The 12,842-nt window shown below is 38.7% G+C and overlaps 1 protein-coding gene across 6 annotated transcripts in view; it reads right to left on the bottom strand.

The window, feature by feature from the left end:
• SPEN (spen family transcriptional repressor) overlaps positions 1-12,842 on the bottom strand; it is a 147,348-nt gene that overhangs the window by 86,938 nt on the left and 47,568 nt on the right. For 4 of the 6 annotated variants that reach the window (XM_075906122.1, XM_075906117.1, XM_075906119.1 and 1 more), the window contains exons 2-3: positions 5,442-5,762; positions 449-925 (exon numbers count right to left, since the gene is read on the bottom strand). In XM_075906122.1, coding sequence (XP_075762237.1) covers positions 449-925; positions 5,442-5,641 — 677 coding nt within the window. In that variant the 5' untranslated portion in view covers positions 5,642-5,762. The other 2 variants (XM_075906120.1, XM_075906123.1) reach the window with 2 other exon arrangements.

Raw genomic sequence — 12,842 nt, 5'->3', positions numbered from 1 at the left:
TTTTTTTCCCACTAACTCTTCTGGAAGTGTAAAGTTTTCTTGCAAAAAAGATAAAACTTCTCAAAGTACTAGTAATAAAAGGGTTGTAGTGATCTCATCAGTACAACCATTATTTTTTACACAGTATACAACAGAATATTCACTAGAATTTGAAAAATCAGTTATAACTATGCTTCTGTCTAAATAAACCTCTTCTGCAATGCACTGCCCTTATGTTTCATGACTGTAGACGTCTACATTTGTGCACAGAATTCCGAATAATTTGTATGGGTCTTCCAAGATATTACTGTTTGTGATAGCTGAGGATTCTGTTCCTCATGTTTGCCTGCTACAGCTGCTGTCCAGAGAAAAGGGTTACTATACACTGAAAATTTTCTTTATACCCAGCTGATCACTGTTTGGTTTCATTTAATAATGCATCCATGATGACCAAAATTTGTTAACCTACCTGTCGCTGCTGGTACTACTGCTGCTGCTGATTGAATCGCTACTTGATGATCTACTCCTAGAGCCGCTGCCGCTAGGGGACCTTGTAGGTCTAGATGCTTGGCTAGCCAACCTCTGGGGAGATTGGGTCCTAGACTGGGACGAATGTGGTGACCGGCTCCTGCTGTGCTGGTAATTCCGTTCTGGCCTTCTGCCTCGTACCTCCCGTGTAATATCATCCCTGTAGATATCCCTGTGTACCACACTGGGCAATGTAAACTGCTCCCGGGCCCTAGGTTCATAACGGGGGTCATGAGCATCAAAACGGTTTGGACTTCGACTCCGGGAAGTATAATAGAGCCCATGCTGTAATGTCCGCTCTCGAGGGTCTCTATAGTAATCCTGATCGTAATGTCTTGTCCGATCAAATCCTCCCGTCCCCCGTTCATGGTGTCCATAGGCACTATGTTCATAAGCACGCTCCCTGTTATCTGAAGCCCTGCATTTATAAGGGGGGAAAAATATTTAATCAATCAGAGAAGTGTGCAAGCAAAACAAAAAGCAACTCATGCAAACATTCAGGTCAGCACTTTGTTTTTGCAGCTGGTTCTTCTCTAACAGCAATAACCTATTAAGCACACTGTCACGCTTAAAAATTTTACTTGACTCCAAAGTTATATTCATATATAGAAGAGCTGAGCAATCATTGTGTTTTAATCATAAATTGGGCTTTCATGACCAGCATTCTTCACAGCAGAATATACCAATTTTTTCACATTTTTGGATGGCGTCCTTGTTGAATTATCTTTTTTCAAATATGCTTTTAATACTTCTAAGAGAAACCATTGTTTTTTCCTTCATCTAGTTTTAACCACTGTAAATGAATTTTAACATTCATTTGCAATCTTACTATTGTTTCTTCAGAAATATCATTATAAAATTTGGCTATAGCCATGAAAGCCTCAATTAAAAGCATGTTCCAGAATTAAGAAGCTGCTTTCAAAAGGGGTTGTGTATCTATGGTCCTCCTTATTCATGATACAGTAAAACCTGTGTTATCCGGCATGCTCGGGGATTAGGGCATTCTTGGTTATCTAAAAATTCCGGCTGAGGGCCCCATCAACCTAGGAAAAATCAATGGACAATACTAGGAAAACTCAAGTTTTTAATATTGGTAGTTTTGTAGTTTGAGGCAGTTGGTCTCACATTTCTATTTTGAGTTAAAGATGATTAGTACTTAAATAAAAAAATTGTTAAGCCAATCATGGTAAACCAAGCCAAACCTGTGTGCCTGAAGACTAGTATTGTGGCTGGGGGCAGTGCCGGTTAACAAAGTTTTCTGATTAACAGAGTGCTGGATAACAAAGGTTTCACTGTATTGTGGAAATTGCAGATTCTGCATTATTAGGTTTACACTGCAATTTTGTTTAAATTCACTTACTTTGCAGTCCCCAATTTTGCATACGTTTTTGAAGTTTGCAGCATACACTTTCCCCCCCTTACTACATTAAATGATCTTATAGTGTCTTGGGAAGGACTAAAACCAGGTTGGAGAGAGCAGGGTGGATGTGCAAATTGTGGAGAAGGAAACAGGCAGAAAAATGATAAAAATAGGAGAGCCCTATATTGGGCATGGTATTGCCACCCTTACTTCTGCACTGCTGCTTGCACTGATTTCAGTGCTGGGTACTCAGCTGGCAACCTTCATTTTCCAATCACTCAGAAGCACAGAAACAGGGGTGGCAAACCCATACGTGCTGTAGGGTTCTGCCTCCATCCCCAGTTATTACCTCTCTCATTTTTCTGCCCTTTTCCCTTCCCCACCACTCCTGGAGGCTGCCCCACTCACCCTGTTCTGATAACCAGGGCTCGACAAATAATGTAATCTACTTGCCCGTGGCAAGTAGATTACAACCCGGAAGAGCCGGCACAGAGCAATCTGCGCATGCGCAGATCACAGAACTGCGCGGCTTCCAAGCGGTGCTCACCGCCGTTTGGCAAGCCCTGCTGATAACCACAGTTTGCTGCACCTACAGTGTTAGAATAAAAATGTTTAAAAAAAAAATCACATGCACAACATAATATTTGAGTATTTATATGGTTCCAGAAAGTTTTTCTTTAAAAAAAAAAAGTCTACAGTGGCTTTTCCAAATTATTGCTATTAATAATTTTCCATGTCTTATCCACAATTTTCCATGTCTTATCCACAATTCGGCCACAATTATTTTAAGATTATCCCATGATTCAAATAGTGTCTTAACCTAATTTTCTAGGTTTCTCTGCAATATATAACTTAGCTTCTTTAAAACATTTCCATCCTCATTACAAGGAGTTTTGATATCAGAATTCTATATCTTGGTATGTTGTTCTTCCTAAGCAAATATTTTTATTACTAATATCAGAAAAATTTAATTGCTAAATCGCAAGAACTACTGTCAAAGAGGATGGAAGCCCCAAAAAGTATTAAAACCCCATATGAAGAAATATAAATTTGCTTTTCTGGTTACGTTTAATTGTTATGATTTTCAATTCATTGTTGCAATCAAAGGATTTATGGATCCACCCTAGGCCAATGAAACACATTAGTTTAATGTAGCTAAGGACCATTCTGTGTTTCAGTATTAAAAACATTTTGTAGTCACTGGAGGACAGTTCTATCTTCTAAGCATGTTAGTGTGCTCTCTCAAATAAGAGTATAGCAAAATTGAAAGATGAAGTTAACAGAGTATTTCAAATGTTTAGTATACTAATTTAAACAGGTACTAGGATGGTATGTCTTCAAGACAGGTCTACAAAATGGCAGATTAAGGAGGATAGAGAACAAATCAATTGTTTGAAAAAGATATTTGCACAATTATGAACCAGTGTCTATATTAAACTTCAAAACTTAATTATCCATTTTACAAACAATATTTTAATCTCTCTCCTGTACCTTTTCAGATTCTTCCAACATAACCCAATTAATCATCAGCCACTTCAACTCCTTGAATCTTAATAACCCAACTTACTCCACAGTTCCCCCTCTTCTGCTGCATAAGATTTGTCTTTTATCAAAATATATGGAAATATTTCAGTTTTTCAGACTGGTGGTTGGATCAGAATTTTCCTTGATATCTTGGAAAGTTACTCAGTAATTTACAAATATGCCCCATAGAGGCTCTGGAACCATAATGCCTACACTATACCTACCCTGTTTCTTACACTGCACCTCACCTTAAAGTAACTGCCTGCCTAGTCTGTATTTTTTTCCCTCCCAAATCTTTTTAAAAAAGCCAACCACACTAACAAAATGTAAAATAAAATTTTAAATAACTTTTCTCCTACTTAAAATTCATTACATATTCTTCTAGTTCACTAGTTCTTGCTTGTAACTATTTCAATGCTTAACAAGAGTTTTTCTTTCTTTCCCCCTTTTGAAGGAACAAGATCAACAATTTTATCAATGATTGCATTTAGCAGCCTATCAAATGTTAGCCAGTGAAAGAATTTAATGATGTAACAGAAAAAGCAATACTGCTAAAAGGTTACTATTATAGCTGACATAAAAGAGCAAAGTCCTCATCTACAAAAAGGACACAGAAGACAGACACAAGAGCTAGGCAGAGCTGAACATCTAATGGCTAGAGTGCTTTTCTGATTATTAGTACAAAGAACTACTGGAGTTAGTGGAAAGAGAGGGGTGACTTGGGTTAGGAGAGGGCTAATATACACAGGGCAGGGCATACCAACCTTTTCCAAGTGTGGAAACACGACCTATATTCCCAATTAAATCTAGGGAGAGAATTGTGACCATAACTTCCCCAATTTTGGCCCCTCTTACAGGGGTAATCCACCTTCTTAATGGATAAGGGTGTCAAATGATATTTTAGATGAACCAACAAGAAAAAAAATCTGATAAAATAAAAAAAATCCACAGGAAGCAAGTAGTCCCAAACTGAAACCATAACTCTGAAACCCCCAGACTTCTTTCTTGAGACAGTAGGCACTTAGAAATGCATCCATTATTTTAATTTCCAGCCCTAAGTCTGAATCAAACAGCTGGTAGAAGTACACCCAATGTATGAGAGAATGCATGATGACTGGCCAGCCGGTATGCTCTATCCATCTTTGTAATCATCCAGCCCAGTCAATTTTGATTGATGTATCCACAAACTGATTATTAGCACCATGTCCTTAAAGCTAAAGTACCATTAACTGTGCAGTAGCAAACGACCTTTTAAGATACTAGATAGTAATCCGCTCCCCTTCGCTGTGCACCATCATACACCTCTTGGCTGTATACCATCCCATAAATTCAAGGCAGTGGTTCTTGTTCCAGTACTTTTACAATGACTATAATTTCCAAATTTTAGAAACGTCCATCTCTTTTTTTGAAAATACCATCATGAAGAATAATTCCAATAACCTGGAACTGATGTAGATCCAAAATAGAAACATCAAAAGCTGCCTTCAGTCTTCTTCATTCAATATATATTTCCACGCCTAAATGTTGTCTGTAGAATCCAAAATGCTGCATCACTGAAGTCTACTAGAATTTGTGATGACAATCCAATTAATACATAAACTGTATATAGTAAAAACTGAAAACTAGGCATCAAGCTTTCAAATAACCTTATTTTCTAGGTATTCCAAAGATACTCCATATAGAACTTGAGCTGCAGCAATATAGCTCCATCTGGTAGCAGGGATACATCCGAATAAGGCCTTAATTTTATCCAAAAAAAATGAATCATTACTTCTAGAATAACTCCAGTATCGATGCTGGTCACAGGAAGTCTTCAATCTTAAGATCACCTTATTTCAAAAGTAGATATCCAACCAGCTGCAGAAAACATCCTCTATGGATCCACAAGATACCAGCCAATGGGATAGGAATCACTTCCGTTTCCAACCCAAAATAGGAAACATAGATAATTCCCAAAATTTTAAATCCATCTGGGGGCCCTATATATGAGTTTGCGTTTCTCACCATATCAAAATACAAAATACCTGCCTAGAGAAACCTTGGAACTTACCCATCAAGTCTCCGCTCATAACGTCCTTCCCGTGCATGAAGTGATGGTGGGGGGCCATAAGTGGGGCCCCCCCCACCTCCTCTGAAACCAGAAACCTCTCTACTACGAGATGCTATGGAAACTGTATCATCCAATCCCCGAGCAGCACTCGGAATGGTTCCTGGTTCATTATAATCCGTCCGTAGGTCTCTATCTCCCATTTTGTTGACTGAGTTGTGCGCCTTCTGTGCACTTTTGATGTCCACAAAATCCACAAAAGCTGCCACTCCACCTTCTGACCCCCTTTTGGGGAGAATTTTGACACTTTCAACACGTCCATATCTGCAAAAAAGCAAAGGAAAGCAAATATATTACTGCTATCACAAAAGATTATATTGTAAAATACTGAAGTGTAAAAAATACATCTTCAATTTAGTCTTCTAAACAGTAAGCAAGCTAATTTCAAAATAAGGGTGGTTTCCCCCCCCCCCAGCAGCTGTTTGAGAGGGAATATTACTAGTTATTTTCAGGCTTCTTTCCTTTTTGATTACAGCAGCATTTCTGGTTACACTACCCAGAGACTGATCTTAACAGAATATAGTCCCAAACAACACATCCTAAGAAATAAAAAAGCATTCACATTTACAATGGAACTCCTAATTATTTAAATCTGATTTGACAATCTTGACAATTAACTTTACAAAACGGTCAAAATAATTACTATACAAAAGTAACAAAAATTGACAGCTATTTTATTATTCTGATTTTAAAATATTAAAATTCCAATATTGATTTCTGATCTCAAACTTAATTATTTACAATAATGTTACAGTTCACTTTTAAACTGTGACCTTCAAATGCACCTTTGGACTATGCTACTGGAGTTCAACTTTAAACTCCCCACTATGAAACAAAAATGCTAGTTACTTTCAACAAAGCTTTAAGAATGTGACACGACTCTTAGTAAATGTTCTAATATTAAGTAACTGCAACACAGTATAAGTTGTAACCATGGCTTAAGGATAGCAAGGATTTAATCAATTATGAATATGAATTCAACTCTTCACTAAAAAAAACCCTACAAAGACTTGTATAATTGATATAAATAAAAATAAAGAACAGGAAGATGAAGAGCATCTAGTGTTAAGTATATTTTTGAAACAGCTTAGAAACACTATTTATGCCAACCTCCACATTAAACTTTTGAAGAACATATTCACTCAGTCAAGAAGTTTCTAAAAAGACAATGGCATTTTACTGAATATGTTAATCAGTTACCCAAAAAAACTTCAAAATGTCAAAGGCAGAATTTGGACATTCTTGACAAACTGGGCTGGAAGATGCAAGAGAAAGTGTAAGACTATTTCTAAATTGTAAAATCAAGGATATTACAAAAATCAGTATTAATCATTCATGAGGCTACAGTAAATTATAAAAAGGTAGAAATAGACGCAGTTAAGCAATATCAAAACTGTTCTCAACTTCTTGATCCATGAAAAAAGGTACAATCAATAGCCTAATATGGGTGAAGATTATTACAGGGGCTATGTTTGACTGCGTTATATGCACAACTTTTGTTAATAGTTTAAATAAAATTGCAAAAACTACTCAAGGAAAGGACTTTCCAATCATTCCAATACTACCTGAATCTAGATGTGAATTCTATCTTCCCCGGTTTCAGACAGTACCAAACATACTGTTCACTGTTGAGTATATAGTACATGTAGCTAACAAGAGTATCTTTAAAATTAAGTGAACAAGTTGCTTGTTGGGCATAAAAGCCTTGGGCAGCTCTGAGAATGAAGAGCATCAAGGAGGAGACTGAACTTAATGTGAAAATAGAGGTTATGGTGTCTGGAACTTAAACAAATACAGGCATTGCTATTTGCCTTAAATTAAAATAAATGCATGACAGTCTATGCCCCCATATTCATCCCTTTTACAAGACCATGGTAAGTTTTGTACAAAGTATGTTTTGTAGGGTATTATTTGAACACAATTTGCTGATCATTCTTTCTAGTAAAATATGTGTGGCAATAGATTTATACAATTCTACTTTATGACATTACTGAACACTCTAAGTTTAGAACTCACCCAGAAGGTATGGTGACAAAAGTGCTGTAGATATGCAAAAGTCATCAAAAGTGAAAACTAGTCAAACTGCCTCCCACTGTGGATATTGCATGGCCACAATGCTAGCACCCTTGTCTACAGATAAGAGCAAAGTATTGTGGAAAAGCATCCCTCAGTGCAGTATTATGGGAAGGCAGAGCTAACCCTGTACTTCTTGGGATTCCTTCCTAGCTCCATGCTGAGGAATTTCCAAACAGCACAGCAGTCTCTCCAACCCTCCCCCTGTAGCAGCAGTCAGCCTGCTGCTGTGTTTCTAGTGCAGGGCAGAACAAGAGCATTCCAATGATTTATTCTTTGTTCCCCAAAAGGACCAGCTCACTTAGCTGTCAGATACTTCCCAGAGCTATGAAAGGGGAGGGGCGCATGCCTGCAGCAGAAATCACAAAACACTAATCACAGCCATTCCGGCAGGCATTATGGGATACTGATGGAAGCCAATTCCTTCCACAAAACAGGGTCCTCACTGGCTTTTTGTGGACAATAAAGGAAGGGGAAAAAAGACAAAGTCTTTCATAGGACCGGAAGTTTTTTGTCAACAAAACTGGATCTTTTTCCCTTAACAAAAGTTGTATTGTACTGTGTATGTTCTCACTGTTTTGTTGGCAACAAAACTGGTCCCGTGCAGACAAAGTCTCAGAGGTAAATGACAAACTGATATCTCAGCCAGGTGTCAATGTATTCAAAGGGACCATCATCTAATTGCCATTTTTTAGCTGGAAAGAGGGTGAGAGCAAAAAATTTACACCTTGGCAAAGAAAAAGGTAAAGGATCCCATCCCCTTAATCTTTGTCTCCTGAATCACCATAGTAGAGGATTCCCAAGAGTAAGAATAAATTCTCTTTGTTCAAGTATAAGAATTGAGAATGGACATCTCAAGTTGTCTCTGTTTTTCTCTTTACCCACAGCATCAACAAGACCTGAAGAAAAAGAGGCAGCATTGGTCAAGGGGAGAGATCCTGACCAAAAGGAGTTCAATCAGTGGGGAGATACCTTCGCTTTGAAGTCACCTAGCTTGTTAAGTTGAATATTAGTTGCATTTTATTTTTCATTTTCCTATACAAATTCTGACTTTTAGGCCTCATTACTTGTAATCACTTAACATCTATCTGTGGGTAATACATTTGTTTTATCTAAACCACTGTGCTTGGACTGAAGTGGTTGGGAAACTTCATTTGAGATTACAGGATTTGTGCATATTATTTTCTGTTAGTAAAATGACAGCCTTTATATGAGCACATGTTGTACTGCCCAGTCTTCTCCTGAACAACACACATTTCTGGGAGGAAAATCTAGTACTGAGAATTTGCTGGTGTTGTTTTGCAGTGTAATTTACAGCTGGGAATAAGAGGCTATCCATGAGCAGACCAGGAATGGTTGCTCACAGTGAAGCAGTGTAAAGTGAACCCTAGGTTGAAGAACTATGGGGACACAGCTGTTCCAGCAATCCAGACTGCATCCTGAGGGTATCACAGATATGATCGTCATTTAAAAGGCACTTTACAACACAGTCAGGTTATACCGAGATCACTGGAAGAATTACCCTGACATACATTTTCAAAATCCACAAATTTCACTCTGAGATATTCTGCATTTATGGAATATTTTCTGCATCTACTTCCAGATGGAAAGGCTTCTTGAAGTTTCCCATCAGCTCAGAAGAGATGGGAATAGACTGAACAGTTGTATTAGGACTTTCATTTGAAATAATATTTGCAGAGTTAGAGAACTCAAGGAAAAAAAGTGAGCAGAGGCAAAGTGAGATTATTTGGCCTCGTGATTGTTTATGGTAATCTAGAACTTGAGTCATACCAGTAAATATCATCGGATTCCCACCAGAATGTTTTTTAAAAACCTGATCCCCTATAAGACTAAAAAAGGAAGAGACAGCACTGAGTAGGGAGTGTGTCTATGAATTTAACATTTAGTGCCTATTATCAATTTACACTTATTTTTTCAACATTTACAGATTGACAGTATTTTCTCTTGTTTTCAGCAAGAACTGAATCATGAATGCCTCAAAAAAAAAAAAATATCCTAATGACCTTTGTGAGTGCAAATACAGCCTAGCTAACAATGAAATAGTGCCACCTGCCAGTTACATTTCACACAAGTGCTTTTAAAATGCTGGGCTCACATACTATCCTCTAGAGATGTCAAAGTGTAGTCAACTATACAATTAACCAATAAGCCTAGGCTTATTGGTTAATCTTGTCTACTACACGCATTCCTCCCCGCTTGCTGCTCTATAACAGAGGCAGCTGGGCGGGGGGAGGAAGGAGAAGAAGGAGCCAGTGGAAGTGGGCTTAAAAAGCTAGTTGTCTTCCTCCCCTCCCCCGCCAGCACTGGCTCCACGGTGTCACATGCGCTCCCCATCAGAGGTGGAGGCAGCACGAGAGTGGGGGAAGGGAAGGGAAGGGAAGGGAAGGGAAGGGAAGGGAAGGGAAGGGAGGCAGCAGGGGAGCAGGCCCGTGCTCCAAACAGAGAGAGGCTGCTCCACGTTCCACAGAGCAGTGTTTGACCATAGGGAGCCAGTGACTACCATGGACAGAGGATGCTCTGTGGGAGTTGGAGCAGCCTTTTGGACCTCCGGTGGAGAGGGGCTGCTGCCATCCTACCCTGCTGGCAGCCGGTCTGCACAGGGAGCTGTTTTTTTAAACTGGCTCCCCTCACAGACCAGCTCCCGCCTGGCAGTCTATGCTGCTGCCTCTGCCCCCAGGGACTACAGAATAGTTGAGTAACCGATAAGAATTCATATGGTTACTCGACTGTTCAATTAGCCAATATCCAGCATCCCTACTATCCTGACAAACTTTTGAAAATTATGACACTTCCAAGTTTATAAAAACTCATTACAATCAGCCGCTGGTTTGTTTTTTTTAAACCACCATAGTACAAACTGAGATCCATCAATCTAGCAACCAGCATGTTCACCTACACCTCTAAAATATGGGAGAGCAGGAAGTGCAGAATATGCAGGATATCAACAGAATTTAGATTTTCCTGCATCTAAGCAAAGAGCAATATTAGGTCTTCTATACCTCTATCCCAATTTATCTACGAACAAGTTTTATGTTAAAAGTTACATGTCCCCACAACAATTTGCTTGACACATTATTTTAATTTGTGTGTTTAAAAAAAAAAAAACTAATTTTGAGAGCTGTGAAATACTGAATCAATTTTATTGAAACAAAAAAAATATATTCAACCTTTTGTATCTTAGGTTACAAACTTTCAGGAGATTTAATGCAATACTTTTAAATATTCTGACTGATAACACAACTGATCTTCGATGAATGCCAGAAGGCCTTTCCCTTAAATGAGAGAAACCAATATCCTCAATGTACAAACACACAATTTGTCCTGTGGGCAGCTTAGGCAGACAAATGCATGAGTAACTTAAATATTACCCTGATATCTTACTTTTACAGCAGAAACACCCCTAAATAATCCAACTTTAATTGAGACTATTAATTTTAATCTCTCCACCATCTAGATGCTGAAATGCACGTGAGGCTTTAGTTTACTGCACTAGATCCTTGACATGCACTGGAGATGATCTGCGATAATTGCCTTTCTTGGGGGGAGGGGGGGGAAGAGGAGGACACGACATGATGACAAAAACAAAAAAAAAAGAGAAAGCATGTGCACTAACTTAAATGTCCGAAGTCAGCTGCTGAAATAGGAAAATTTGCATTTTTCTTGCCCCAACATGCTCTGTGCCCTTTGATTACTACACACATCCTATAGTCCCTCATCATGAAGATTAATCTGTCTGGTGATCTGACCCAGCCCCACCCATTGGCTGCTCTCCGAGCTGTTCCAGTCTTGGCATTGCTGCTAGAAGGGGAACTGCATTGCTCCATACTATTTGATCTTAAAGGGAAAGGAGGGGAGATCTGCAACACCATATAAGATAGGTTACTGCAGCAGAACAATACATTACAAGGAAATGATACTTTCTAGGACTGGAGGAGAAGCAGCAGCACTAAAGGTACCCGCAGAATGCTGGGAGATACACTGCACAGAGTAACTGCAGAACAAACAAGGACTTTGTGTGGTGCAACCTTTGTCCACAATCGAAGGGCTGGGAAGAGGGGACAAGAGGACAACAAAAGCCATCACGACCTTCAGTAACATTGACACAGCAGCTTTGCTGAAACCTTCGCCTCATATGTATTTATACCTTTGCATCATCCCTCTCCAAGAAGGTTGCGTTTCACAATCACTGGCAGACAGAAGAGAAAAGGAAGATAATTTGCTGTGCTCTAACTAACACTAAAGAAAAAGAGGTTTTTTAATGCCTTTTCCCATGTCTGCTTCATGCCGATTAATCATTAACTACCAATGTTCCAACAGGCAGAAAATGCAGCCTTTCAAAGACTCCCAGGAAGCTGAAACATCAAGAACTATTATTGTTTACTGATTATTATTTAAAGAAGAACGCAGAAGCCATATCCTCCTCAATCTGGAGAAGCAAGGCAGAATACAAAACAAAGATGGAAGAAACCTATTAGGTCACTAAGTCCCCCTCTGTCAGTGCAGGATTGCAACAAGGACTGTAAACAAAATGTCTGGTACCCTTTTTTTAATTGCTAAATCATCATTGTTCAGTCTGACTAAGCTACACTAAGCCATCTTTTCAAACGAGGAAGAGGAATTAATTATTTAAACTCTTGTATAATCATTGTAGAGTAGGCATCCTTCTAATCAAGAAACTGGAATGGCTGTACGGCAAAGGCGCAAATGTTTCTCTGTCCTCAATACCACTCTCCCCTCCCTTCCCTGTATGAGAGAGAGGTGCAAAACAATGGACTGTCTGGGAAACACTTCCCTCTACCAATCCAAAACCAGCTTCTCCTCTCCTCCCTATGGCCAATGTGTCACTGAGACAAAGCCTTAATGACTGGGGGAGGAAATAGAAAGAGACAGAGGAGAGACAGGGTAACAATTTGCCAGTCAACTCACAAACTTTCTTTAAGCAAACCAGTAACAAAGAAATTAAAAAGCTACTGCTATTTCTGGATCGTCAGGATACAATGAAATGTCAGCCATGCAAAGGTAACAATTAGCCACTTAGTTTCACTAGAAATTAGATATTTATCAACTATTCACTCAATATTTTAAAAAACACAGGTTTATTTTAAAGGAGCCAGATGACAAAAAACCTTTAAACAATTATTTGAATTTTGTTTTCCTCTTACATAAAATAATTAGGCTCTCAAATCTTTTTATTACCTATGTTTCAGGCAAATTTAAGAAACAGGGTAAAGAATCTGTTTTTACTGGTGC

This window comes from Pelodiscus sinensis, chromosome 23 (genome assembly GCF_049634645.1).
Source record: "Pelodiscus sinensis isolate JC-2024 chromosome 23, ASM4963464v1, whole genome shotgun sequence".
Lineage (NCBI taxonomy): Eukaryota > Metazoa > Chordata > Testudines > Trionychidae > Pelodiscus > Pelodiscus sinensis.
This window is presented reverse-complemented; position numbering and strand designations above follow the sequence as displayed.